Below are 24,073 nucleotides of genomic sequence, written 5' to 3'. Positions count from 1 at the left end.
AAGGGAGTAAGAAAAGGTTGCAACTTTCCGCTGGGGGAGTGTATCGAGCACAGAAATACTATGTAATATGCCCAAGCCGTTTTTTGACAAGTTGACACATGAGAAGTTAAGCATGACAAGACAGCACGTTTAATATTGTAAAGAAGTCAAGAACTGTAAAGAGAACTGTAACATGTATTTCACTCACTCAAGAAAGCGTGTTATGTAGTCGCGGCTACAGCGGGACCAGTTTGGTGGAGACGTGCCGTACAGAAGCTGTGGAGACATCACAAAGGGTCTTTTCCCGATGGGCTCGCAATCATTACCATGGCCATCGTGCTGTACTCCAAAGCTGTGACATAAGAGCAGAAGCGTGAGCATGAGATATCTGGATCAGAGACTCACAACTCAATCTGAGACTAATCACAGAGCATGAGGAACTTTAGACAAAACTTCATAGGTCGCTTGAGATTATAAAAGGGCACAAAGCTAATGCAACTAAAATTCTATATATTTTATGTATCTCAACATAGATTTGTTATCAAAGAGATCGCAGGGACCTCAGCGGCGATTGTGTACTCCCATGAAGCATTGCCAGTGATTTAATGGAGTCAGTCTCCCTGCACTCAATCTACTTTTAAACACAGCCGCTGTAAAAAACTAAGACACCATTTCAGAATTATTTTCAGTTTTTTTATTAAAGATCTATATGTTTGCGTTTAGGTAAAACAAAAAAACATTCTGTAAAATACAAAAAAATCTATCAAATTTCAAACGAAAACACATGTTTTCATGTGTCTTGTCATAATATTTATATATATAATTTTGTTTCTAATATTAACAACTTTATTACGTCTATTAAGTACGATCCTGATTTGTTCAATAATGAATGTAAGTACACCATCATCTTTAATTGTGCTTTTCTTGTTCTGATATGTTAAAAAAGAAGAACATCTATTTAAAGAGTCACTTTTGAAAAAACAATTTTGTTTAATGTTGTGCACAGATACCACAAATGAGGCGACGTATCTACTGTATACATTATGCACTGTTTACATAGACAAAAGTCCACACAAAGAAAAGACATCTGTAATGAGCATCCAAACGTTCCTCCATCTGGAAAAGTAGTTCCACAACTTGCACAGCTTTGAAGCTCAAATATAAAAAACAGTCAAGTTATACTATGAGACCCTAAACAAAAATACAAGTTTGACATCTTTATTCTTGTGTCCAGATATAACAAGCACAGCGTCCTGCTGTTACCATGATATCACTGTTTATATCTCCACATGGTGTGAACACAAACATTTATGAAGGGTCTGTGCGGCACAACAAGCGAAACAAGATCAAACAAGCACGAGCCAAAGCACCAGCGCTGCTAAAACTCCATAATACGACATGTAACACATCGTCCTGGGTTTAATACAATGCTTCTGAGAAGAGGAAAATTCTTAGCTTGTCGCCTACATCCATTAAGGCTTCTCAAAGCACGAAAGCCATTTTTAATGCAACGCTTATTCACACAATAGTCTATGCCGACACTGACGTTTTTACAAAAGATTTTACATTATCCAGAAGGGAACTAAATGCAATGAGTGAAATTGATCTCATTGAAATATAAGAGATGAGAGAGGGTGGTGAAATTGATTCGGTAACATTAATGGTATAATTGGTCCCAGAGAGTTTCTCTTCTCTCATGTTTTGAAAGAATGGCTGGTTCAGCTTTCTACTTAAGAATAATGAGAGAGAAATATTCAGCGTCTGACGGCCTAGAGTACAGCGCGAGCTTCTGGACTGTTAATGCATGTTTCATCAAAGACACCTTGAGCTGCGGAGCTACACAAAATAAGCAATTTATATATTTGTGGCGACCTTCGAGTTTCAAAGTATTGCTTCCGAAATCGGTTTTGAAAGAAAGTTTAAAAGTTTTTGGAGATAAAGCATACATTTTGTCAGGCGTGTTCAAAGTTTCAACCGGTAAAGTAGATGATAGCAATGAAAACCCAAAATTAAAAATATTTCGCCCTAATGTCATGCCAAACCTGTGTGCCTTTCTGCAGAACACAAACGAAGATATTTTGAAGAACATTGGTAACCAAACAACACTGATTCTCTTTGACTTCGTTTACGTAGACACAAACCCACTATGACATTTCTCAAAATATCTTCTTTTGCGTTCCACAAAAATTACGGTGATGTCTCTCTTTAAAAGCGAGTGATCTATAATTTGATTTACAGAACTTACTTGTGGCCGAGCTCATGCGCTATTGTAAATGCGATGGGCAGGCCCGTATCTTCATTGATGCTGCAGCTGCGATGAGGTTGGCACATTCCAGCCACGTGAGACAGACCTAACGTCTCGCATGGCTTATTTATAGCTGCACAGATGTCTTTCCTGTATCACAGAAATATGGTAAACCTGTTACAGAATTAATATGGGTTGTAGTAATCATAAACAATAAACATAAGGATCTTTAGGCTTGCTTGAATCATAAAGCTTAAAATGATGAAGCAATTAGTACGTCTCTCTCTCTCAAAAAAATGGAGATGTATAAAGCAAAAGGCAATCGCATGAATGAAACTAAAAAACAGGGCGGTCAACGACAACGTATGCCAATAGAAAGTTTTCGATTATATTGATATTTTCATTATTACACGGCTCATTTGAATGCTTGATTCTGATTGGCCAGTCGCGACATTCCAAGGGTTGTTATTTTCAAATAACAACCGCTCAAAACTAATAACACCTTGTAACCCGTATACTGCTAATCATTTTGAGAGGGGCAGTTTATTATCACACAAAAAATAATCATAAATTTGTCTTTTAATAAAATATATGACATTATATTTGTAAATGATCAAACCAATTTGCCTGTTTGTCACGTTTGAACAAAGTTTCTTACTTTAAAACAGAAAGTAAACTGCTTTTCCTGCAAAAGGTCTGCATTCGTAAAAATGAGCAAATTAAATATTTCCAATTCACATTTTATGTCCAGTTTTTTTCTCATGTGGAAAGTAGCCGTGTAATAAGCCTGATAATATACAAGCAGCCGGCTGTTATCGCGAAACAAGCCCTTTCAGTGTGATACAAGCTGATCAAACTGTCGGGGCTTATTTCTGCGAAGACAACCGCCCGCCTGTACATTAGCCTTTACATTTTATTCAAGCATATATTCAAGATAAGATTAGAGGTTGAATTCTGCTCTGTATGATTCATAAAAAATGAATTGGTTGTGATTACAGATGCTTTCTCTCTCTCTCTCTCTCTCTCACACACACACACACACACACACACACAGAGTGATTGACAGCATAATTGTAAAGTTATGAATGATAACTAGGGCACATTTACCTGGTGAGCAGAACAGACACGTCATGATGAACTGGATGCTCATCACCTTTCATATTAATGTTCTTCTGCCATTTACAGAAGCTGTTGAGACTGTTGTCTGCATGATGACTAATCTTTAAATCCTCCTGAGGACACAAGCACATTCAATTTCATGCATTCACTAAATACCCCAAAATGAAAATGTAGGGTTGACAACACGTTTTGTGTGGTGTCATTTCGAAAAATAAATTAACTCATTTTATAGATCGTTATTTATAATATTAACCTTACATATAATGTACTAAATATAGACTGATTAACAATATTATTGGATTGAAGAATTGTTTTACAAAAGCAACAAGCCACTACAAAATCCATTGTTATTGTGTTTCTTTCTGCAGCTTTAAGAGGTTTAAAGCTTTATTTGAAGCGCCCCAAAGATGAAAAATACATTGATATCCATGTTTCCATATGCTACGTTATCGTTTAGTCTCTAAGCTCATTCAGCGTTAGGTCTGTGCTTTCACAGGCTACATCATCATCTCACCTCATCCTCTTCAAGCAGAATGAGACGCACAACTACAATGTTGATGGCATTTCCTATGCTGGCGTCTCGAAACAGACCTGCGACCTGTAAAACATTCACATGTGGGTGTGTGAAATATTAAAAATAACATCTATATTGTAGGTAAATTTTAACCCTGATAAACATCCAAGCCAGTAGTGAATTTAGACATCTCGGCTTATAACAAATAATATACACATATATTTATTTATAATGATATTATCTGATTTAATTATTGCTATTGATGTAATCACGTAAATGCTAAATACCATGATTATGGCCTGTCCACACCAGGATGATAATCGCACGCGTTTATCGCCGACATTTAACGCCTCATGACTAAACAAAGGGAACCAATGTGAGTTTGCACACAGACGCGTAAAACAGCAGGCGTTTTTTTTTTTAAACGGCTCGGGCTCGTTTTCTGGGATTGACGCAGCGCATTAAAAACTGGTTGACCAATGAGATTGCCACTTTTGTTCAAGGCGTTCAAGAACAAAACAGTCTTGCCGAGCACACTCGCTGAATCCAATATGGCATACTCAATGAGTAGGTACTCAATTTCAGTAAGTACTTAATTAACGAGGGCTAAATGGGAACGTTCTGTTTTGCCTGAATGGGTGTAGTATGAATGTGACGTAATCCTTCTTCTGTTACTTTTCAATGGCGGGTGGCAACTTATGTTTGAGGTGCATATCCGCCTCCTACTGTACTGGAGTGTGGGCCAGATATTATTTTCATTTTTACCTTGTAGGGCTATAAGCTTTTGATAAAAGTGCCTATTGGTTGATGTCTTTCGTGTAGATACGTTGCTTCAATATGCATTCTATTGTAATATTAAAAACAACCTGAGTAAATCTCTTCTGTGGTTTTTTATGTGCTAAGTTTTTTTCACATGTATGATTTCGAAATGTTATCTGAACGCAACAGATATAATGTGCCTTTACATAAGTTTTGATTCACCGACTTTCTCCTGAAGTACAGTACTTATAAGTTCTGCTCTCGTACCCAAGTTCTCCTTGAAGTCAGAAAAGGTGTGAGACGGGGCATATTTTTCTCATCCACAGTCCTTCAGTGAATTAATGAGGCACTCTTAATGCTTCTGCTCTCATCAATTACATCTCAGGCACATTTAAAGGTCGCTTAGTCTCCATTTCTCATGTGCGCTAATAACAAAAGAACTCTGTAATGTTGTGCTTCCATTCAGGAAGAATCATTTTAAACTAGATCACAGGTACAAACCATTAAAAACACCCTGCTATCGCTGATCATCTTTACCAAAAATGGTACAGTGACCACACGAGTATGTTTGCTGGAGAGCACATGTGAGAAACTAGAACGAAAAGACATGTAAACGGCAAACCAATGAATCTAAGTAATCATTTAACAATACTTGAGTCTGGTGAACAGTGTCTCTTTGGTACTCGAGTTGATGAAAGACTCCTGTAGATAAACCGTCAAGTGTTGACAACATCCTGAAGCTTTTCCAACAGAATTTCATTAAACAGATCAAAGATCCTCTGCGTTCAAAGAAGAGGTGTTTTTTAACTGGAGCGAGTCTTTTATAGTCAACTGTACACACTGACCTAAAAACAAAAACAAATAATGAACTATGCATAATATTGTTACCGTGTGCATAAAAATACTGCATAATAAATAGCATAATTGCTTATTGTTTACACATCTCTAAAATCACAGTAGCTTACATTCTATCAACAAATCAACATTTAGAATGCTCTAATGCACGCATTGCTCACGGGCTATTTAACACACACACATTCTATGTAAAGAACTGATATTCTTGAATTGAAAAGGTTGAAATGACTTGTTAGGGCAATTTGATTGAATTTAGATATTTAAAGTTGTAGTGTGTATTTTTTTGGAGGATCTATTTAACAGAAACGCAGTATAATATACATAACTTACAAGTAATATTCATACTTGTATTCAATGTGTCTCATGTACAGCTGCTTTGTAACAATGAAAATTGTAAAAAGCGCTAAATAAATAAAGTTGAGTTGAGAATAACTATGTGTTCAGAGGTGTCTAGAGACCTTACATAATGAAGCTTTATGTGTTTTTAGAATTAACTATTTCTATCTACATACATCTTCCCCTTGCATGGAATTTGCCATGTTGTTTCTACAGTAGCTCTAAACAGACAGTTTAAAACATGCTACAGAGCATGTTTCGTAAAAACACGTAATCTCCTTCAGAAAAAGCAAAAATGCGACGATAACTTGGTCCTGTGTCAGGAACCGTAATGCTCCGAACAGGGGGGGTGGAGTGAGCCATTGACTGCAGTTCGTAACCTCACCACTAGATGCCACTAAGCAAGCTTAACCACTAGATATCAATGTACCATACGGTTTCTATAATGTGACTGAACTTCAAGACCCATTCAACAAATTATCAATTCATCAAAATTAACATACAACAAATTGTTTATTTAATTGTATTATTATACATATGAAATAATATTACAAATTACTATTAACAAAAATTAAATAAATATAAATAGTTATATTATTAGACACTAGCCAAACACAGACTGAAAGTTAACTGCGGTCCCAGCGTGCGCGCCCCATGAAACGGTTAATATTGACAAACTGGAGAAAACAAGGATTTAAATCCCAAACTCTTTCAGCCTGTAAATTAAAACTTAAGCTTTGGGAACTCAATCTAAATCGCTGCTAACTCATAAGCAGTATGACAATCCAACAGAAGCACAGCTGCACAAGAGGAAATTAAAGATAATGGAATGTTTCCCATTTATGTCATGATCTTCAATGCCAAACATGTGTCTGGAAGGGAATGCCCCTTTTCCTGAGGGCTTTCCCTCTGCATGTTCTTCAAACACAGAAGCCAGACAGCGTATATTTAGGAAAAAACAGACAGGAGCGAGGTCAGCTGACTTGGATCTTAACAGAAGCTGTCCTGAAGGCACATGTAACCATCTGAGAGAATCAGTGAGGTGGAAGTTCAGGAGGGGAAGTAAGGATTAGCCGAAACAAAACATCAGGCTTGAGAATGGAGAGCAAAGAAACGCGTGGATTTCGAAACTTGGAAACTTGTTCTCTTCTGTGACAACTTGGAGACAGATCATGACTGACATTGGAAACAAGTCTAAGCATAACATAGATTTCACAGTTACTCACAATATTCATGACCGAGAGCACATAGCTCACGACTCCTTTGCGACCGTGGTACTCCACCATTTTAGGATCGGCCACCACCAGGGTCTCTACCCACTTCTCCGTGCTTACAGAGCGCTGTGTAATCCGTCTGCGGCGCTGTCGCCTTTCCCAGCGCTCTCTCCGCCTGTCCACCTGCTCCACGCCTCCCTGAGGATCTGAGAGAGCCAAACATTATATAACCCGAAATTTGGATGACGCAAAGAGTTTTGCTGTATGAAAGCCATCATTTGGACTAAGTTATTTTGCCCTATCAATATCAAGCACCCCGGAGACGGACCTTTGACCCCGCATGTCCCGTTGCCCGGGTGCTCCCCAAACAGAGGCTGGAGCAGCTGGTGTTCCGATAGGTCAGCGTGTCGCTTATAGATGGCATGAGCCTGCGGTGTGGACTCTTCTAGTGTCGGTTCCAAGGGGCTAATGAAGAATTCCTCTCCAGAGAGTTGGAAGAGTCCGGACTGCAGAAAACATGAAGTCAATGCAAACTGTGGTACAGTAAAAATGCTTGAGAATGCACATATTGTGCACCAAATCTTGATCGATGTAGTCGTGAACCCAGATGGGCATGTAAAAGGCTTCTGTAAACTGGATTCTTTATTCTTGATGTCTTTTAGATTAAAGATCAAAGCAGTTGTAAAGTGTTCAAATATTGTGAATTTAAAGACTCACCAGGCCACTGCAGGTGCTCACAGACGCTCGACCCCCGCTCAGCGTGCTGCTCCTCACATCTCCCAAAAAGTAACAGAGAGAATGTCCATGGCCTTGTAGCGTGGACCCTTGAAGACCACCATATCTGCGCTCGGTGACAAAACCGGGTGCCAGCAGATGAGGGTTCAGCGTCAGATTAAAGTGCAGCTCTTGACCACCATACTGCAGATGGTAGAAAACCTGGGGCGGATGCTCTGGGGTCTTTCCAGTCTCTCTTCTCTGAACTCGACTCACTCGGTGGGAAACGTGATTCGATAGAAAGTGTCCAGTTGAATCCACTCTGATAGGATGAACAACTTCATATTCGGAAACTCCATCAAGAGTAGGACCTATATAAACAATAATTGTTTCATGGACATTTATTACTTTTAAAGAACAGTCACTTTTCTTTTACATGGTTTTACAAACAACTTCATGACTAATTTTCCCCCCACAAGGTTTTATTTTTCAACAACCGACTAAGGAAAATGGCACCAGGAACAACCTTTCCCTTTTCATAGATACAAATAGTTTTAAATTATAATCGCTGCTGTCTTTCTGAAACCTTGTATCTCCAGATTTTGTGATTGTTTTGTTGTTGCCATATATCAATATTATTAGTCATCCTTTTTATCACTTGGTTTTGCAAATATCTAACCAATAAAAAGTATTAAAAAGTGCTCATCAACTTTGACAACACAGTTTGTTATCGACAAAAAAGTACAGTGTTTTTCTTAAAAACAGCGAATTTGGACATGTGAGGCTTCGGAAGGACAGCGACAATATTACAGCGGGGGTAACACACAGGTTATCTGTCAATCTCATATTAATCTTGAGTACCTATATAGTAGTATTGCAAACTTTGTATCTTCGAAGAGTATTTAGTTTAATCACATTTATAAAAGATAGATACAGCTTTACTATTGTTTCTGAAAACATACGGCGCGTGCGGGGGGGAGGGGTAGACTGAACTAAAGCACGTTCGCACCCATTGTCAACAAAACATAGACATTAGTTTCACTCAGCGCATGCGGTTCATGTCTGGCATCTTTTAGCGCTGGGACGGCAACATATATCAGTTTCAAACGATCTCCAAATGCAGCGTTATATCCACCGTTAATATAACATTTATCACCCAAATATAGTGAACAAACAAACACCTGAACTTTGCTAATGTATGCTCTCTCTCTCTCTCTCTCTCCTGAACACAAGTGAAAGTGACGTCTGTGCATGCTCCTTCTCCTGCTCTCATGTGGCCGTGCCGCGTGCTTTTCTGGGAGAATTGTGCAATAAGGGACTAAGAAAAGTTGTTGCGAAACAGTTTTATATGTTCGAAAAAAAACTTTCCAACCTCGGGTGTGCATTAACTTTCGAATAATTGAACGGCCTGGAGTTAATTATTCCACTTATACCACTAAACTTAAACATTGTTCAAATGTTTAATTTCAATGTTTGTCATGTTATCGTCTTTAAAATGCTGTTGATGGTAGGACTACTTTCTTGAGCATCTCATTTATGTAAGAGCGAACGGACTCGGAAGCTTGAGCCACGTGGGGTGTGTGTGTGTGTGCGTGAGAGATCGCGAGCACACCGTCGTGTTTGCGGTAATGTGACAGAAAAGCCAGTGATAATAAATTGTTTATTCCTCGTATTGTTTCTATCTTCCACACCAAACTTTTGACAGACCAGGTCTATCGAAATATATTTGTTCAATTACATTTACATTCATGCATTTGGCAGAGGCTTTTATCCCAAGCGACTTGCATTGCATTGTAATATACATTTGTTTCTGACTTTAAGTGCAATCCCTATGATTGAACCAATGAACTTGGCATTGCTAGTGCCATGCTCTAACCACTGAGCCACAGGAAAGCTTGATATCAGTTATAAGCAGCTTGAAGAGGAAAACGAACCAGTAGGCTATCAGTGTTTATTAATGCACTTTGTTTTTCTATTTATTCGATTTCAGTATATGTATTTCTTGTTTTTGAAATGTGTTGTTTATTGAAACGAAACTGCACACGTTTCCAGTAATGGCCTGTAAGCTTCACTATAACATCTATTCTTTAAACTTGGTGAAGTAATATGAAACTCTTAAGCAAAAGTTATAGTCGTGCGTAGGACCTACGCCGTAAAAATGTAACAACATGGCAACTCAACGCGGACCTTACGTGGACCGCAAGTGCTGTGATTGGTCTGTTTGAACTCTGGCATAGTCATGTTTACTCAAACGCATTTCTGAATGAATTATCTATATTCTTTATAAAACATCTCAAATCTGCAATAAAAAGTGACTGTTCACTTGCCACTTTCAATGCTAATGCTTCTCAAACGAGCTTCTTCTTCTTTAATTGACAGTTGAGGCATACAGAATGTTGTCAACCAATCAGATTGAAGCATACGCATAGAATGTGTTTTATATAAGGAACCCTTAGTCTGGGATCAAATAGATCAGGCTGATTTTGTGAGATGGATCAAATGATTCATTAAAATAAGCAGACTCAAATGAATCATTCATTCACAAACCGGACAATGCTTATTCTCTCAGATTTGGAAGATTTTGTGACCCACACCTCAGCAGGTTTTAACAAGATCATCTTTTAAGTTCCATTCTATTTCTATTTTACAATTAGGTTTCCTCTGCATCAAATGCAGTTATACCCTCGCGTATGCTTCTCTAGTTTTATGGGGAACAAATGAATAATGCATGAGAAAATCCATGAATTATCATAAAACCAGCAGGCTAAAGTGTCTCATTCTGATCAAACAACAACAGAATGGGTGAATTAAATAGAATTGATCTTCAAATACCCATGCCTTCATATTAAGAATGCACGTTCAACATATTTTTTAAGAGCTCAATCGTGTTAAAGAGCGTTTGTTTTGCTTTCAAGGTTGCAACATTTGCTCAGATGCTGAAATTTGGATTTTTCATTTGTCAACGGCACTCTATAACATTTCAGTGTCTGGAAAATCGCTACACCTCTCTGACCCCGAGAAGGTACCTGAAATATGCATTACAGGCCTACATTGACCTTAGTAAAAGCTTTACCAGCGAGTCAGAACATAACTCTCTGACACCCTCTAAAGTTTCTTTAGGCTCCTTTTAAAAACACTGGGAATAATCTTACAAATGATTTACTTTCTGTGAATAATTCTGGGGCCCTGTTCTGCTGCATATTTATTGAAAAATACTTTGTATTTATTTGCTTCAAACGATTGTTTGGTTTTGCCACAGTGAGCCCCTGAGGGTGAAACAATTATGGGGAATAAAATAAGTGAATAGCGTTCTGTATATTCTTATATTACCCAACAGACTCATTAAGTGTCTGTTTTATCTGTTCACCGACAGCACTTTTATTGCAGAAGCAGAGGAAACATTGTTAGGGATTGTGGGATTTCCTCCCAGAAATGGGATATGGAGTGGGGGGGTGTATGCTTCACCAGGGCAAACATAGCTCAAAACCACACGAGGGGCTCTGGGAACACAGTAGGATGATGAATATTGAGTTTCACTACTGAACTCTACAGTTCAAGAAGAGTGAAGCTTTATTTTATGGATGCATTCATGGAGCACCAACACAACAATGAAAAAGCAGCATGTGCCATCACAGATACAGGCAATGTAAAGTGTTTAAAACATATCTTTTGCGTCTTTCTTTGAACTTGTTTGGTTTGTGACCTCAATGGCATGACAATTCACTTTAGGCATGCAATGACAAATGCAACACACTTTAAGTGCCTGAGCGCGCATACGTGCCAAACGCCATTGTGTAAACATTGTCAACTGTCAAGCAACAATAACGATCAAGACGATGGTGAAAATCACAGCACAAGGTCATGCACTCACCTGTTTCTGACTGAAATCGGCTCGTTTTTGTGCTCTCGAGTGAGGACAGAAGTCCAGCTGTGATAACAAAGTATAGAGAAAATCCGGCTGGTCCAAAAACTTTAAATGTGTATTCCAGTGGAAGCATCATTGTAAGCAGATGATAACTCAGCCAGCGCTCGTCATACACCCACTGACCATTTACATCCGAATAGTTTTAATAGTATTTTTTGCATCTGCCTAATGCATCGGTGGTTTGGACCCATCACACAAAAGCACTCTGTTGTATATGCCTACACAAAACTTTGCAATGCGCATCAATCCAAAACAAATAACGCAACATTGCAGCAGTCTATGAACCAGGAGTATTTGTGGTCCGAGGTCCAACACAACCAGATATTAGCCGGGTGAAAACTGTTACTGATGCCGCTCACAGAACTCCAGCTGAAACTTTGTTTCACTAAAACTTAACTGAAGCCCCGCCCTCTTCTCGGCTCGTGGGAGGAACTGTCTTTGTGTCGGGTGCGTCTGTATGCACATTACTGCTTGATCTTTCTGAATGCAAAGTACTTTAATACTTTAACTAAAACGTGCGTGCGCTTTACCCAGTTGTGGACGCGTATTGCGCGTCCATGTAGATGTCACTGATAATATTACATTTATTAAGTCTTCAATAACGCATAACTAAAATCTTGAAACGACTTTAGCATATAAAACAAATAGGCCTAGTCCATTACGAGTCAAATCTTTGATATAATTCCACCGCTTAAAGTTATACAACACTGAGCTGTTGATGTATCTGTGTTTATCAAGTGCCTCCTCTAGTGGACACAGCAGCGAACATCATTTCACTGCATATGAACTCAGTCCCATCAAGCAAACATTCCAGATGTTTGACGACATTTGAAGACGACATAGACTTCGTAGATATTATAAGGGGGGGGGGGGGGGGGTTGGGGATATATTAACAAGTATTAAAATAATAAAAACATGCTCTAACGTCAAAGTAAAACAATTTAATTTGATAATGCATTACATAACTATGACGACGACATTTACATATCCAGAAATACCTCTTTAAATATTTGGGCTTGATACTGTAAATATTACAGTACACTTTAGGCGCATTTAATAAAATCATAATGGTCTACTTTTTGTCAGTTTACATTTCGTGTTGTTAAGTCATCCCTCGTTGAGAATTACTAAAAATGCATGAAATTGACATGACGTCAACTGCACGGTCAGTGGCATTATCCAGTGCGCGCTCTGCGCGGGCGGGCGCTTCCAGCGCGCATCTCCATAAAGCCCTGTTTGCCAGGTGAACCGTGATCAAACACGTCCCTTACCAGTACAGAACGGTACTCTTATCTAAAAACTTCTAAAACTTTCTTCTCTGTGAAACAATGTGAAACGATTCCGGCGCACAGACCAGTAGGTTTCCATGTACCTGTTGATGCGCTCCGATCAGAAATAATGGGAGACATTTTAAACTACACTGGAACTTTAAACAAAAGTTTAATGGATCAACACAAGTTTAGCAGTCTGGAGGATATCGATTTGAATGCTGATGGTAGTCTGGTCCTGAGGATTATAATCTCGGTGGTCTACTCCGTGGTGTGCGCCATGGGTCTGGTCGGGAACCTTTTGGTGTTTTTCTTGATGAAGATACGGCAGGGTCGCAAGAAATCCACCATTAACGTATTTGTCATCCATTTAGCCGTGACTGACTTTCAGTTTGTCTTGACTTTGCCTTTTTGGGCGGTGGATACTGTGCTGGATTTCAGCTGGCCGTTTGGTAACGCCATGTGCAAGATCATTTTATCGGTCACCGTGATGAACATGTACGCGAGTGTGTTTTTTCTCACCGCTATGAGCATCACTCGGTACTGGTCTGTCGCATCCGCCCTAAAGATCCCTTCTCGAAAAAGGTCTGCATCTGTGAAATGGATATGTGCTGTGATGTGGATACTGGCGACCATAGCCACAGCTCCAACTACCATTTTCTCCACGGTGACAGTCGTTGCAGGTGAAAAACTGTGTCTCCTCAGGTTTCCAGATGGCCACGATTGGCTTGCTCTTTATCACCTTCAGAAAATAGTCATTGCATTCATCCTGCCAATGTTCATCCTGTCGGTATGTTATCTCTTACTTTTAAGGTTTGTTCGACAAAGGGCCATTAAAAATCACCAAGGGAGGCGATCTTATGTCACCAAATCTGTCACCGTGGTGGTCCTCTCCTTTTTTATTTGCTGGATGCCAAACCACGCCATCACCCTTTGGGGCGTCCTGGTGAAACTGAACGCTGTCAACTGGGATAAAACATATTATATGGTGCATACTTACATTTTCCCCTTGACTGTCTGTCTCGCCCATACGAATAGTTGTCTGAATCCAGTTTTGTATTGTCTGATGAGAAGAGAGTTTAGGAAAATGTTGCATAGTTTGTTTTGGCGCGTGTCATCACCTGTTTCCAAAGCTGCAAAGTTGCATGGGTACAGCTGTGACATGCACCAAAATCAGGATGACGCACACACTCGGGTCCATTTAAACGTGATCGACAGGCAGCAATCCCCTCGGACTGATGCAGCACAGGCTACCTGCTAAAACAACAATGCACAAATGTTTCTGTTTTTATGAATGTCAGAATGTTTTAATAGTGTTTAATTTTAATACTTGTCAGTGTCTCAGATGAAATTGTACACATTATATGACATCAAACAATGGAATAATTAACAATGCAAAACATATGCACATTTTTATTGTTATCTGAACAACACAGACTCCAAATCTGATGCTAAAGTCGTTGCAGTCTTTGCATGTGACACAAGGCGACTTTTGAATTATATTTAATCTGTTTGTGTATATTTTGTTCTGTAAGTGTTATTTACAGTATATTGTAATTAAACAGTGTTTGTAAATATAAAGTGTAAAACAGAAGATGTACACTATGAAGTATTTTGACAGCAATGCTTGCAAAAGAAAATGCATATTGTATTTATGCTGTAAAATCGTTCGTATAAACGGTAAATATTACATTCACTTTATCTCTTAAACTGAATACCAGAGTGAAATCCACCTACATTTCGCATTGGGTTAAATTCATACTGATATTACATTCATTTAATTTCCTTCTGCAAGCACTGTTTATTGCCTGTTATGATCATCAAGTTAATTAAGATCCTCAAGAAGCTAAATAGAATAAACCTTCAATAAGCGAATGATGAATCCTGAAGTTGTATATAACCCACTAAACCTGGTCACGACTAAAAAGAATATCATTCAACTATCATTGAAAGCGTGTAAATACCTGTGAAAATGCATTTCATCACAAACTACAGTTAACAAGAATTGAACAATAAACAATAAAGTGTAACATCGGGTTTCTCATCATGGCCTGCATTAAAATCCACTTCAACATCTCTCCGGTGTCCACATTTCCTTGGTCATATTTATCCTTTGCTTGGTAACATATGGAGGACATTAAACATCCGCAGAAAAAAAGCTTAATGATTCTACAGAGCATAATGAGGGTAAGAAATCTTTGACTAAAAGGTGCGTTGACAAACCAATACTTCTTCTGTCTTTATTTTAAAGTGACTGACAATAACCACATTATAGACAAAAAACACATTCAAACTTGCTTTGTTCGTTTTTCAACAAAGTGACGTCATTTACATGTTCATATAAAATATTGTTTTCCATTATTTATCATTCGTTAAATAGAGCAGTAAGCCAACATTGCATGTTAAATATTGTTTCCTTTAATTGTAGTTAAAAATAAGTTAAAATACAGAAAGGCAACATATATTTGCATATTAGTGCAGCACACATCAAACAACGACAAAAGACATCAGAATGACCTCATTCCTCTCAATAGATGGATTTCACGCCGCCGCCATGTTGAAATGGAAAGCGAGGGTGAGGTGGGAAGAAAACTGTAAGCACAGATAGACTGCCTCGCTTTCGATTTCAACATGGTAGCGGACTGAAATCAGTCTATAGCCTAAAACTGGACATGTAAGTATCAGTGTTTTGCCACAAATTATGACTATTTCTTCAGATACTTCAGCCGAACTGAAGACTTGAGTCTATGAAGATCAGAGGATTCTCGTTTGTTGCTGGGGGTTCTCTGATCTTCACTGATCTTGTTTTTCTGTGTTCAGTCCATCTCTGCTATCAGAAATAGCCCTTTCACTGCTACTCAAGTCCTGTGTATTCGACGTAGTTATTTCCCCCAGTTCCATTTCACCGCCTCCCGACGGCGGGGAAGCGACATCCCTCTCTGCCTTCTCCCAGTCCTCTTCAGACTTTAATCCGATGTTGTCTGGAATGATCTCCACCTCGATATCAGAAGAATCCTCGCTCTCCTTAAACCACACTGTCTTTTGTCTGTCGTCTCTCCTCCTCTCTTTAGCCAGAATAGACGTTACCTTATTTTTACTCTGCCTCGCTCTGGACTGGACAGCAGGGCTGCTGTGGTGTTTGTGGTTGCCATGTACCTGGACACCGCAGGAGCTACAGTGCCTCTGTCTCTCGCGAGGTATCGCTCTCACACTGCCCGCCTGAGCCGGATCCGGTCTCCGATCTCTCAGTTCGGCACGTCTGGACCTGGATCTCCCCGTGTCCCCTTCATTTAAGAAACCATCATTGGTGAACTGCATGCTATCTCTTGGCCTTGGCCTGTTAGGGGGCTGAGTATACTTCAAGAATGGCCCTAAACACTGAATGAGGGCAAAGTGTTAATCTTGCATTTGTCTATTATTTGCTGTATGTGCTTAGGGAGTCTAATGGACATTTCTCTCAAGCGTCAGCTGTTTTACAGAGTGGACACTTAGAACTGGACTCACTGAGCTTTGAAGAGAAGATGCTGACCTCAGACAACTTGAACGCGTCAGGATTCCCCTTCTTGACGCGGGAAATGAGATAGCCAATCACGATGAGGCACAGCACCAGCAGAGCGGCCATCACGAAACCCAGCAGAGCCATGTCTCCGGCGCGGTAAGTCTCTTCGGTCGTCTGGACCCCCGCCGCTGGTATGGCAGTTGTGCAAAGAGGAGGTTAAGAAAAGCAACAGAACCTTAAAGGAATACTTCAGCCAAATGCAAAAATCCTCTCATGATATTCTCACGCCCCTGATGTGCATGACAAATGTATAGGATAATGCAATGTAATTCGCTTTGGATAATTGCTTCTGCCAAATGCATAAATGTAAATGTTGGAGCACCGTAGATTAGTAAATGTGTTTTGAAGCAAAATTATACGTTTATGAAAGACTACAATATTTTGATCTTATTTAGCGGCTGATATATCCTGTACCCATAGGAACATACAGATCACCAACATACGCTAAAATATTCCATGCTTCCGAAATCGCTTACTTCCATACTTTATAGTAGTATGTCCGAAACCTCAGTATGTACAAAACAGTAGGCGAGAAATACCCGGATGGTCTGCTTCCGCCGAGAGTGTGGCTGCGTCCGAAATTGAAAACTGCGACAGTAGGTACTGAATTTGAATAAGTACCTACCTATCGGCTGTTAAAACAGCACGTTCTATATAGCATGAGTGGGAGTCGTATGAATTTATTTCGGACATACTACGTCCGGCATGTTTTATGGTCATGTGTCTGTTAACTGTCCCCCGTTCCGTATACGGGACACCTAAGTTTGCATCGATATTTTGCATGTAATTTCTAATCGAATCATGACAAACTATATATCATTGGAAAGGTCTAAAACTCTAGAATACAGATTCCTTTGGTGTAGGGAGAGTAATTGATTATTTTTTATAAAGAGTGTGCTTAGAGACTTTTAGTTTTGCTTTTTGCGACCCATATTTCTTTTTTTACATATTTTTTAATCAAAGAAAAAGACAAACTTTTTAATATATTTTTTACAATAAATCTAACAACAAACCTTTAATTTACTTTTTGTGTGTGTTTGTGATTTTTTTATCAATAATCAGCTACTTTTCTTTTTTCAAACGAGACCAACCGTAAGTCTGTACTCCAAAGAAGTCATGAGTTACCGCCATTTTAGTTCCAACATGCGTTTTAATGTGTAGGCTCAAAAAAGACACGGACAGTTAACATTAAACTGTAATGTAAACAAAATGCATAATTGAGTTCATTGAATCCAATGACTTACTTGGTAACACAACCACAGAAAGTGTGGATGTCCCCGACTCACCAGTGGACACATCAACCGCCCGAAGCTGCTCACAAGAAACAGAACTTTAAGAGACTTTTTGCCTTAAGATCATGGGTACGGTGGTGTTAAAGTAAAGATTTGAACAAAGATGTCATGCATACTTGCCTGCAAAGCAAAGGAATCTGTGCGAACTGCTTTCTTCAGAAGTAAAAACCCGTCTGTTGTGATATTAACATAGCTGCTATATTGGACTTCATATCTAACATCAGGATTGATTCCCTGTGAAAAAGGGAGAGAACAGAGAAAACACTCTCGCTCAATCTTATTATCTCTACACATTAATATCTGTCAAATTCTCTAACGCTAAACAGTAAATACCTAGAAGCAGAAGGAAATGATAGCCCAAATCTAAATATTTTTGAAAAGTAAAAACATGCAAAAAAATCTCAACGAGAACACTTTCTTTAAACTGTGACGTACACCTGCGAAATCTTCATCCCTCGCGCGGATTCTGAAAGGTCTGTTTGATGTCCGGTCCCGTAGCACCATGTTTTCAGGGCCTGAATTACTGTAAACATACGCTTCATATCTTTCCTTCTCAAACCTTGGAGGATTTCTGCTCTTTTTCTTGACGTCAACTGTTACTGTAGTGGTGGCAAACTGGTCTCTGTTTGATACCTGGGAGGCCTGGGAGGAACAAACAGGGAGACAGCTATTCTCGAAACGAAGGGCGATGTAAAAGCTTAAAAGTTAAGAGACCAAATCTGTTGGTGACATTTGTCTTTCTAAGGAGGGTTCTATAAATTGGTGACAGAAGTTTCCATTCGCTCTCCATTTAATCTTATGTAAGTCTGGGAGAAATAGTTGAAACATTTTTCTTTCTTTTGGGTGTGAATGTGCCCCAATTCAACAATGAAATGGACAATGTTTAAAGGTTTAGACACGGTAGGCAATGCATTTATATGTACATTAAAAATGCATTGAAATAGAGAAATCTGTTTGTTTCATTTATAAGCAATGCATAAACTCCATTATGGTCCCAAAATTTAAGAATAAAACAGTTTTTGAGTAATTTGCATAGTAGTATCATTTAATGAAAACCAAAGCGAAACAAAAATCAAACTTAACTCACCAGTACTAAGAGTGATATGGGACCGGCTACATCTGCCGGCTTCAACATGGTGATGTTGCCAGAGTTTTCATCAATCTGAAACATATTGTCTTCATTTCCTAAATGCAAAGACACACATACTAACCCGCACAACTCTTTTTCGGCACAGTGCGTCTAAAGGAAACAGTGACATGAGAAGAAATGAACACACTACCTTTAACTATTTTATAGCTTATCTCTTCATTTCTGCTTTTATCTCCGTCTCTGGCATACACCGGACCCGGCTGCAACTGCAGGGCTCCGTCCTTTCAATGCAAATCGTGAATGTATTATTTTAAAACACAACACTGTAAACATTCGTTCACCTGATTCGTACCTGTTTCTCTGTTAAATTGACTCTTCCTTTGTAGCCCAAACTCAGGCAGAGTTTGGCATTGCCAAGAGGTACTCTTGTACATGGCTGAAACCACGGAGGACGGTTGTCAATGTCTTTTACATTGATGATGATGGTCGCTGAGGCTGTGAAAGACGATTCACCCGGATGTCCAGGAGGTGGAGTATCCTGTTAAAGACCAGACCCGCATGTGTTACGGTGGCAGAGATGATTCAAACGCTTCAAGATCCAAGTGGAATTAATGTACACACCTGAACATACAATATCAGTTTGACCTGTTGGACGACATCATAATCTAAAACTTTGTTCACAAGGATTTTGGGGGTATAGATGGACTCCAATCGAAAGTTCCTGCTCTGTAAAAGAAAATGTACTTTTTCGACTATTTCTACATTTATGCTTTACTCAAGTAAATGAATCAGGTTCATACCATTGTTTGTTCCATCGTGTAATACAGAACTTCTGAATCTTCATCTGTGGCTTCAATTGTACCAATGCTAGAATTAACTGGTGTAAGCTGTTCAACAAAGACATCAGAAAACAGTTTTGATTCAGAACCCTTAAATTCAGTGCACAATATTATGGCCATTGTAAGCTAAATGTGAAGTCCTTACCTCATTTACATTAAGCGTATACTCGCTCTTGTCAAATGTAGGAGGGTTGTCATTGATATTCTCAACGCGAACAAGCATGGTCAGAGTAGTCTGTGAAGGATAGATTTAACATTCATAGTTTATATGAACCTTAACCCGAATTCAAAACCTTTAACTAAAATAGGAGAGATTTCCAGACTGACTTTAGAGTATCAAACTATCATTCAGTGTATATCGTACTGTATGCAATTGCGAATCCGGGACTTACACTTCTGAAGCCAGTTTTATTACATCGAACTTGAACAGTTAGTTCTTCAGGACCTAAAAGAGTCTGAGCAAAGAAGTATAAATTGAAATGTCACATCTTTTACAGAAAAACATGTACAGCCGCGGAAAAAACTGTAGAGACCATTTCAAATTTAATTTCAGTTGATCTGAACTTAATAAAAAGATGTGTTTTGGTAAAATTGTCATTTTTGTGTCCTTCTGTGAATGACTAACAATATTTCAATTTTTGCAGAAAACGAAAACTGGAGAAACATGTCAAAATAACAGAAAAGATGCCCACCTAAAATACTGCAAAGAAAACAAGTTCAGATTCACTTTTAAATAAAAGAACAGTTTTATTTGTAGATGTATTTAGGAAAGGTTCAACTATTATCTTTTTATATGAGAAAAATAACTCCTAAGGTTGGATTTTGTTGAAATTCAAGAGTCGCTGAACTGGAAAGGCCTCAATACATCTTGATGATTAAATGAAAATTTGGAATGGTCTCTTTCTTTTTCTGCGACTATAAATGTAAAAAAATACATACAAACTCAAACAGCCACCAAAAGATTTGTCGTATTTCATTGTGAAACGTATTTAAATACAAGTCTACAAACAAGTCATAGTTTAAGATAGTCAAACTCTTTTTTGGTTAAGCTAATCTCCTAAACACCTAAAATGTTATAGAGTCATGTTTAACTGTCAATAAATAAATAAACCACTAAAACAGCTTAGATAACCAAATGAATAAATGACCAGCTATCAGCATATATAAAACCAGCTGTTTGATTTCCCAGCAGACCCATTACACACAAAGCAAATCAAGACAAACAAAACAAACAAGAAATACACATACTTCAAAGTCCAGGCCTTTCTTTACCATCAGGTCAAAACCTTTCAGATAAAATACATTCCCAGGATTCTCTGTAATATTCAGCGTGACATCCTTTGCCGTTGTGTTAATACGGACAAGAACAGTGTCAGCTGTGTTGTTCTCTTTAATTATGACAGGGTCTGAGAGGACTGTACAAACTAGAGAGAAAAGACAAACATCATCACGACGAAGAAACAAAAGCACCTCTCATCGACACAGAAACATCGATTTGTACGCTTTTTGATAAACATATATACTGTGGAGCTTATACGGTACACCAATGTATTAACTTTATATTGTTGCTGTCAGAATGAAACCTTGTACCTCCATTTTCATGAATTTTTATTTTGTCATTACTTGATCACATTCAAGAACTTTGACTTCAGAGTGTTTAATTAATGGATTTTTTTACGTCCTGTAAAGTGGCAGTTTTGGAGATCCGAGCTTTCATTCAGAGAGTAACAATATGGGTGTATGCATATATAGTATGGCTTCTAGTGTTGTAATAACTCTATATTCTTTATATTTGATAGGAAAAAGTAAGTCTTAACATTAAGCTTCACACTCTCATCTTAGAAGGCCAATTTGAAACTAAGAGACTCAATAGCATCTGACGATGAGCCAACAAATCCTAAAATCTAAAACCAGAAATAAAAGTCACTTACTTTTATCAGCAAAGCAGATTTTGTGTAAGAATGACACGAGCACACAGGCAAGCACAGCATTTATGGATTTGTGTTTAAATGTCGTGTCCATTTCCCGATTTCGGATGCACACAACCAACTATGGAGGACTGGGAGACGGTGGCACAAGCTGGTACTTCACATAAAGCAGTGACTGTGATGGCCGATGAGTGGGAGTTGACTCCAGTCGCAATGTTTGTGACTTCATCTTACGGTCATATATTGCCTAAGGAGCTTGCCAACAGTGGACTGCTCCCTCCCACCAAAATACTTGCATCTGTTTTCAGTGCTCATTGTGTATTTCTGCACAAGCGTTCCGATGGTGGAAAAAATGCATGGGAATGTGTGCTGATGATGAAATGTGAAAAAGGGGAACAAGATTTGATTACTTTAATACTTGGAAATATTAGTGATGGATCGGTGTCTCCATTTTATAACTATACAACATATTATTTAATGAATGGTGGATTATACATACAGTGGCCCTTGAAATTATCGACACATTAAAGAGATGCCATCAATTAAATGACTCTTTCTTCTGTACAACACAAAAGAAGATATTTTGAGAAACATCTTCATGCAATGGAGGTCAATGGGGCCAGTGTTGATTGGTTACCAACGTTTATCAAAATATCTTCTGTTCTGTAAGCCATACTTAAAATGCACTCTACGTGTTTATTTGCTAATCAAATTACATGTAAATCTTTGTAAATAAGAAATGAATATACCTAAACGAGTCAGGGTAACCACAGGTCAAATTAAGCATGGACGAGTTTCATTCAAGTCCAAGTTCAATCCTTCCTCCTGACCCGTCCATGTTCTTCTCTGGCACATGTCAACCGTGACAAGCGCTGGTGTTATACATGTTTGGATGAGCAGAGCATCTCTGCCACCCCCCACTGTTTATCTGTGTGGGAACAACGGGTACACAGTCCCATGTCAAGCACACAAAACACATTGTGCAGCTATGTACATGTGTGTTACTGTCATGCATTCACTGAAGCAGGCCAAAGGCCCTGGACAGCTGGCCTGTGGGCTGCATTGTTTATAAGAAGCAACATAATATAATTCTTACTATCAAATAACTGCCCTCTTCTTCTACAGCTGAAAAGCAGAAAAACATAGCCTCTTTCAAGGGTTACAAATTTAATTTAAGCATGTGAAAAAAAGAAAAGAAAACAATGAAATTGCCAGTTTTTACATTTATTTAGGAGTTTGTGGGGCGAGTTTAACTTCAAAAGAAAAATAGCCTACATTTACTTACTACATTTACATTTTTAATGGTTTGCTGTTTACTTGTAGTATTCAAATACACACTCCTCAGAATATCGATAGTATAAGACGTTTCATTTTAAGTTATTTAGTCTTGCTCTTGGGATAGTGATCGATTAGGCGCCCATGATTACATTTATGAGTGGGTTTAGCTTAATTCATTTTTGCTAAATTACATTTTTATAGAAATGCCACTTTAATTTAAATTTCAAGGCAGATCGTTTAGAAAAGTGATTTCTTGCTTATTTCCAATAAAGTATTTTTATTCAGAGGTTATATCACGTCTGTAGTGCAAATGCTGCTGAACAAGTTAAGTTTACTCACGGGTTTGTTTAAATCCCCAAATCTCAAAATAAGAAACATAACTGAAATACTTTAAGGCTATGGTTCTCAAACTGGGGGCTCCATGATGGGTCCAGGGGAGCAACTTGTGGCATTTTATCATAAATTTTGTCCAATCAAACAGATAAATAGTAGCCAGATAAATAGTAACCACCAACCCAAATAATTGGCGTTTCAGCATTGTCAAATTTGAATATGTCTTTGGTTTAATTAAAACTCTAAGTTTAAGATCATATGTCTTTATTTGGGGAGCCGCAAAGCAATACGACCAACACAAAGGGGGCAACCAAAAAGTTTGAGAACTGCTATAAGCATCATTAAACACCACAGTGCTCATAGTGCTTTTCCTGACCAACAGATGACAGTGTCGTGCAATAAATCAATTCCATTTCTTAATCTCAGTGAAATCTATAGTCTATGTGAATATAAACTCTTATTTTTAGGACAGTTATTTATTCCTAATTTATATTTTTTTTATATTTTAGAAGAATAGTACACTTTTGAGCACCACAAATATGTGAATAATGAAAATTGGAATTAAAAAATATATACAAAGTACATTAAATGTTTTGAGTATAAAAAGAAAAGTCAGACATCAGTTTATATTTTGAGGAAGGCAAATCTTGATTAACTATAACTACAAATGCCACAAATGTATTAATCTTCAACATGCTTCATTTCACAGGTCCTTTTGTAGAAAGCAGGTAAATCCTATTATCCACAAACTTTGGCAACTCAGGGAGAGTTTGAACAAATTGGTCAAATTTGTAAATCTTAACGTAACTCAATTTTATTAACCATG

General features: G+C 38.3%; 3 protein-coding genes across 5 annotated transcripts in view; 1 reads left to right on the top strand and 2 right to left on the bottom strand.

Moving 5' to 3' along the window:
* LOC130428075 (A disintegrin and metalloproteinase with thrombospondin motifs 7) overlaps positions 1–11,953 on the bottom strand; it is a 49,563-nt gene extending 37,610 nt beyond the window's left edge. Inside the window, exons 1-8 of the mRNA XM_056755925.1 lie at positions 11,607–11,953; positions 7,739–8,106; positions 7,350–7,527; positions 7,034–7,227; positions 3,858–3,941; positions 3,332–3,456; positions 2,225–2,374; positions 188–331 (exon numbers count right to left, since the gene is read on the bottom strand). Of these exons, the coding sequence (XP_056611903.1) occupies positions 188–331; positions 2,225–2,374; positions 3,332–3,456; positions 3,858–3,941; positions 7,034–7,227; positions 7,350–7,527; positions 7,739–8,106; positions 11,607–11,736 (1,373 nt within the window). The 5' untranslated portion in view covers positions 11,737–11,953. The remainder of the gene's footprint in view (positions 1–187; positions 332–2,224; positions 2,375–3,331; positions 3,457–3,857; positions 3,942–7,033; positions 7,228–7,349; positions 7,528–7,738; positions 8,107–11,606) is intronic.
* A 1,150-nt stretch (positions 11,954–13,103) lies between these two features.
* Positions 13,104–14,009, top strand: rxfp3.3a2 (relaxin family peptide receptor 3.3a2). Its single transcript, XM_056759394.1, has 2 exons — positions 13,104–13,611; positions 13,742–14,009. The coding sequence occupies exons 1-2, from the start codon at positions 13,104–13,106 to the stop codon at positions 13,876–13,878; spliced, it is 645 nt and encodes a 214-aa protein (XP_056615372.1). The 3' UTR covers positions 13,879–14,009.
* A 1,248-nt stretch (positions 14,010–15,257) lies between these two features.
* cdhr5a (cadherin-related family member 5a) lies at positions 15,258–21,782 on the bottom strand. 3 transcript variants are annotated; one of them, XM_056750097.1, is made up of 14 exons: positions 21,640–21,782; positions 20,957–21,132; positions 20,101–20,163; positions 19,854–19,943; positions 19,670–19,756; positions 19,491–19,595; positions 19,222–19,407; positions 19,060–19,150; positions 18,867–18,964; positions 18,215–18,421; positions 17,900–18,013; positions 17,732–17,798; positions 16,433–16,615; positions 15,258–16,212 (listed from the first exon to the last, which is right to left on the bottom strand). In XM_056750097.1, the coding sequence occupies exons 1-14, from the start codon at positions 21,728–21,730 to the stop codon at positions 15,722–15,724; spliced, it is 2,049 nt and encodes a 682-aa protein (XP_056606075.1). In that variant the 5' UTR covers positions 21,731–21,782; the 3' UTR covers positions 15,258–15,721. The 3 variants fall into 3 exon arrangements, with proteins under 3 accessions (XP_056606075.1, XP_056605997.1, XP_056606159.1); XM_056750019.1 differs by having other exon boundaries at positions 15,258–16,306; positions 16,458–16,615; XM_056750181.1 differs by lacking the exon at positions 18,215–18,421 and having other exon boundaries at positions 15,258–16,306; positions 16,458–16,615.
* Positions 21,783–24,073: the final 2,291 nt, after the last annotated feature.

This window comes from Triplophysa dalaica, chromosome 1, assembly GCF_015846415.1.
Source record: "Triplophysa dalaica isolate WHDGS20190420 chromosome 1, ASM1584641v1, whole genome shotgun sequence".
Lineage (NCBI taxonomy): Eukaryota > Metazoa > Chordata > Actinopteri > Cypriniformes > Nemacheilidae > Triplophysa > Triplophysa dalaica.
The sequence above is the reverse complement of the archived record's forward strand: the minus strand, read 5'-3'. Positions and strand labels throughout refer to the sequence as shown.

Coding starts and splice junctions, on each gene's coding strand:
- rxfp3.3a2 (XM_056759394.1), top strand. CDS start 13,104: ATGGATCAACACAAGTTTAGCAGTCTGGAGGATATCGATTTGAATGCT. Junction 13,612..13,741: donor CACGGTGACAGTCGTTGCAG/GTGAAAAACTGT, acceptor CTTACTTTTAAG/GTTTGTTCGACAAAGGGCCA.
- cdhr5a (XM_056750019.1), bottom strand. CDS start 21,730: ATGGACACGACATTTAAACACAAATCCATAAATGCTGTGCTTGCCTGT. Junction 19,151..19,221: donor TCAATTTAACAGAGAAACAG/GTACGAATCAGG, acceptor TTGCATTGAAAG/GACGGAGCCCTGCAGTTGCA. Junction 16,616..17,731: donor TTCTGTGGTTGTGTTACCAA/GTAAGTCATTGG, acceptor CTGCCATACCAG/CGGCGGGGGTCCAGACGACC.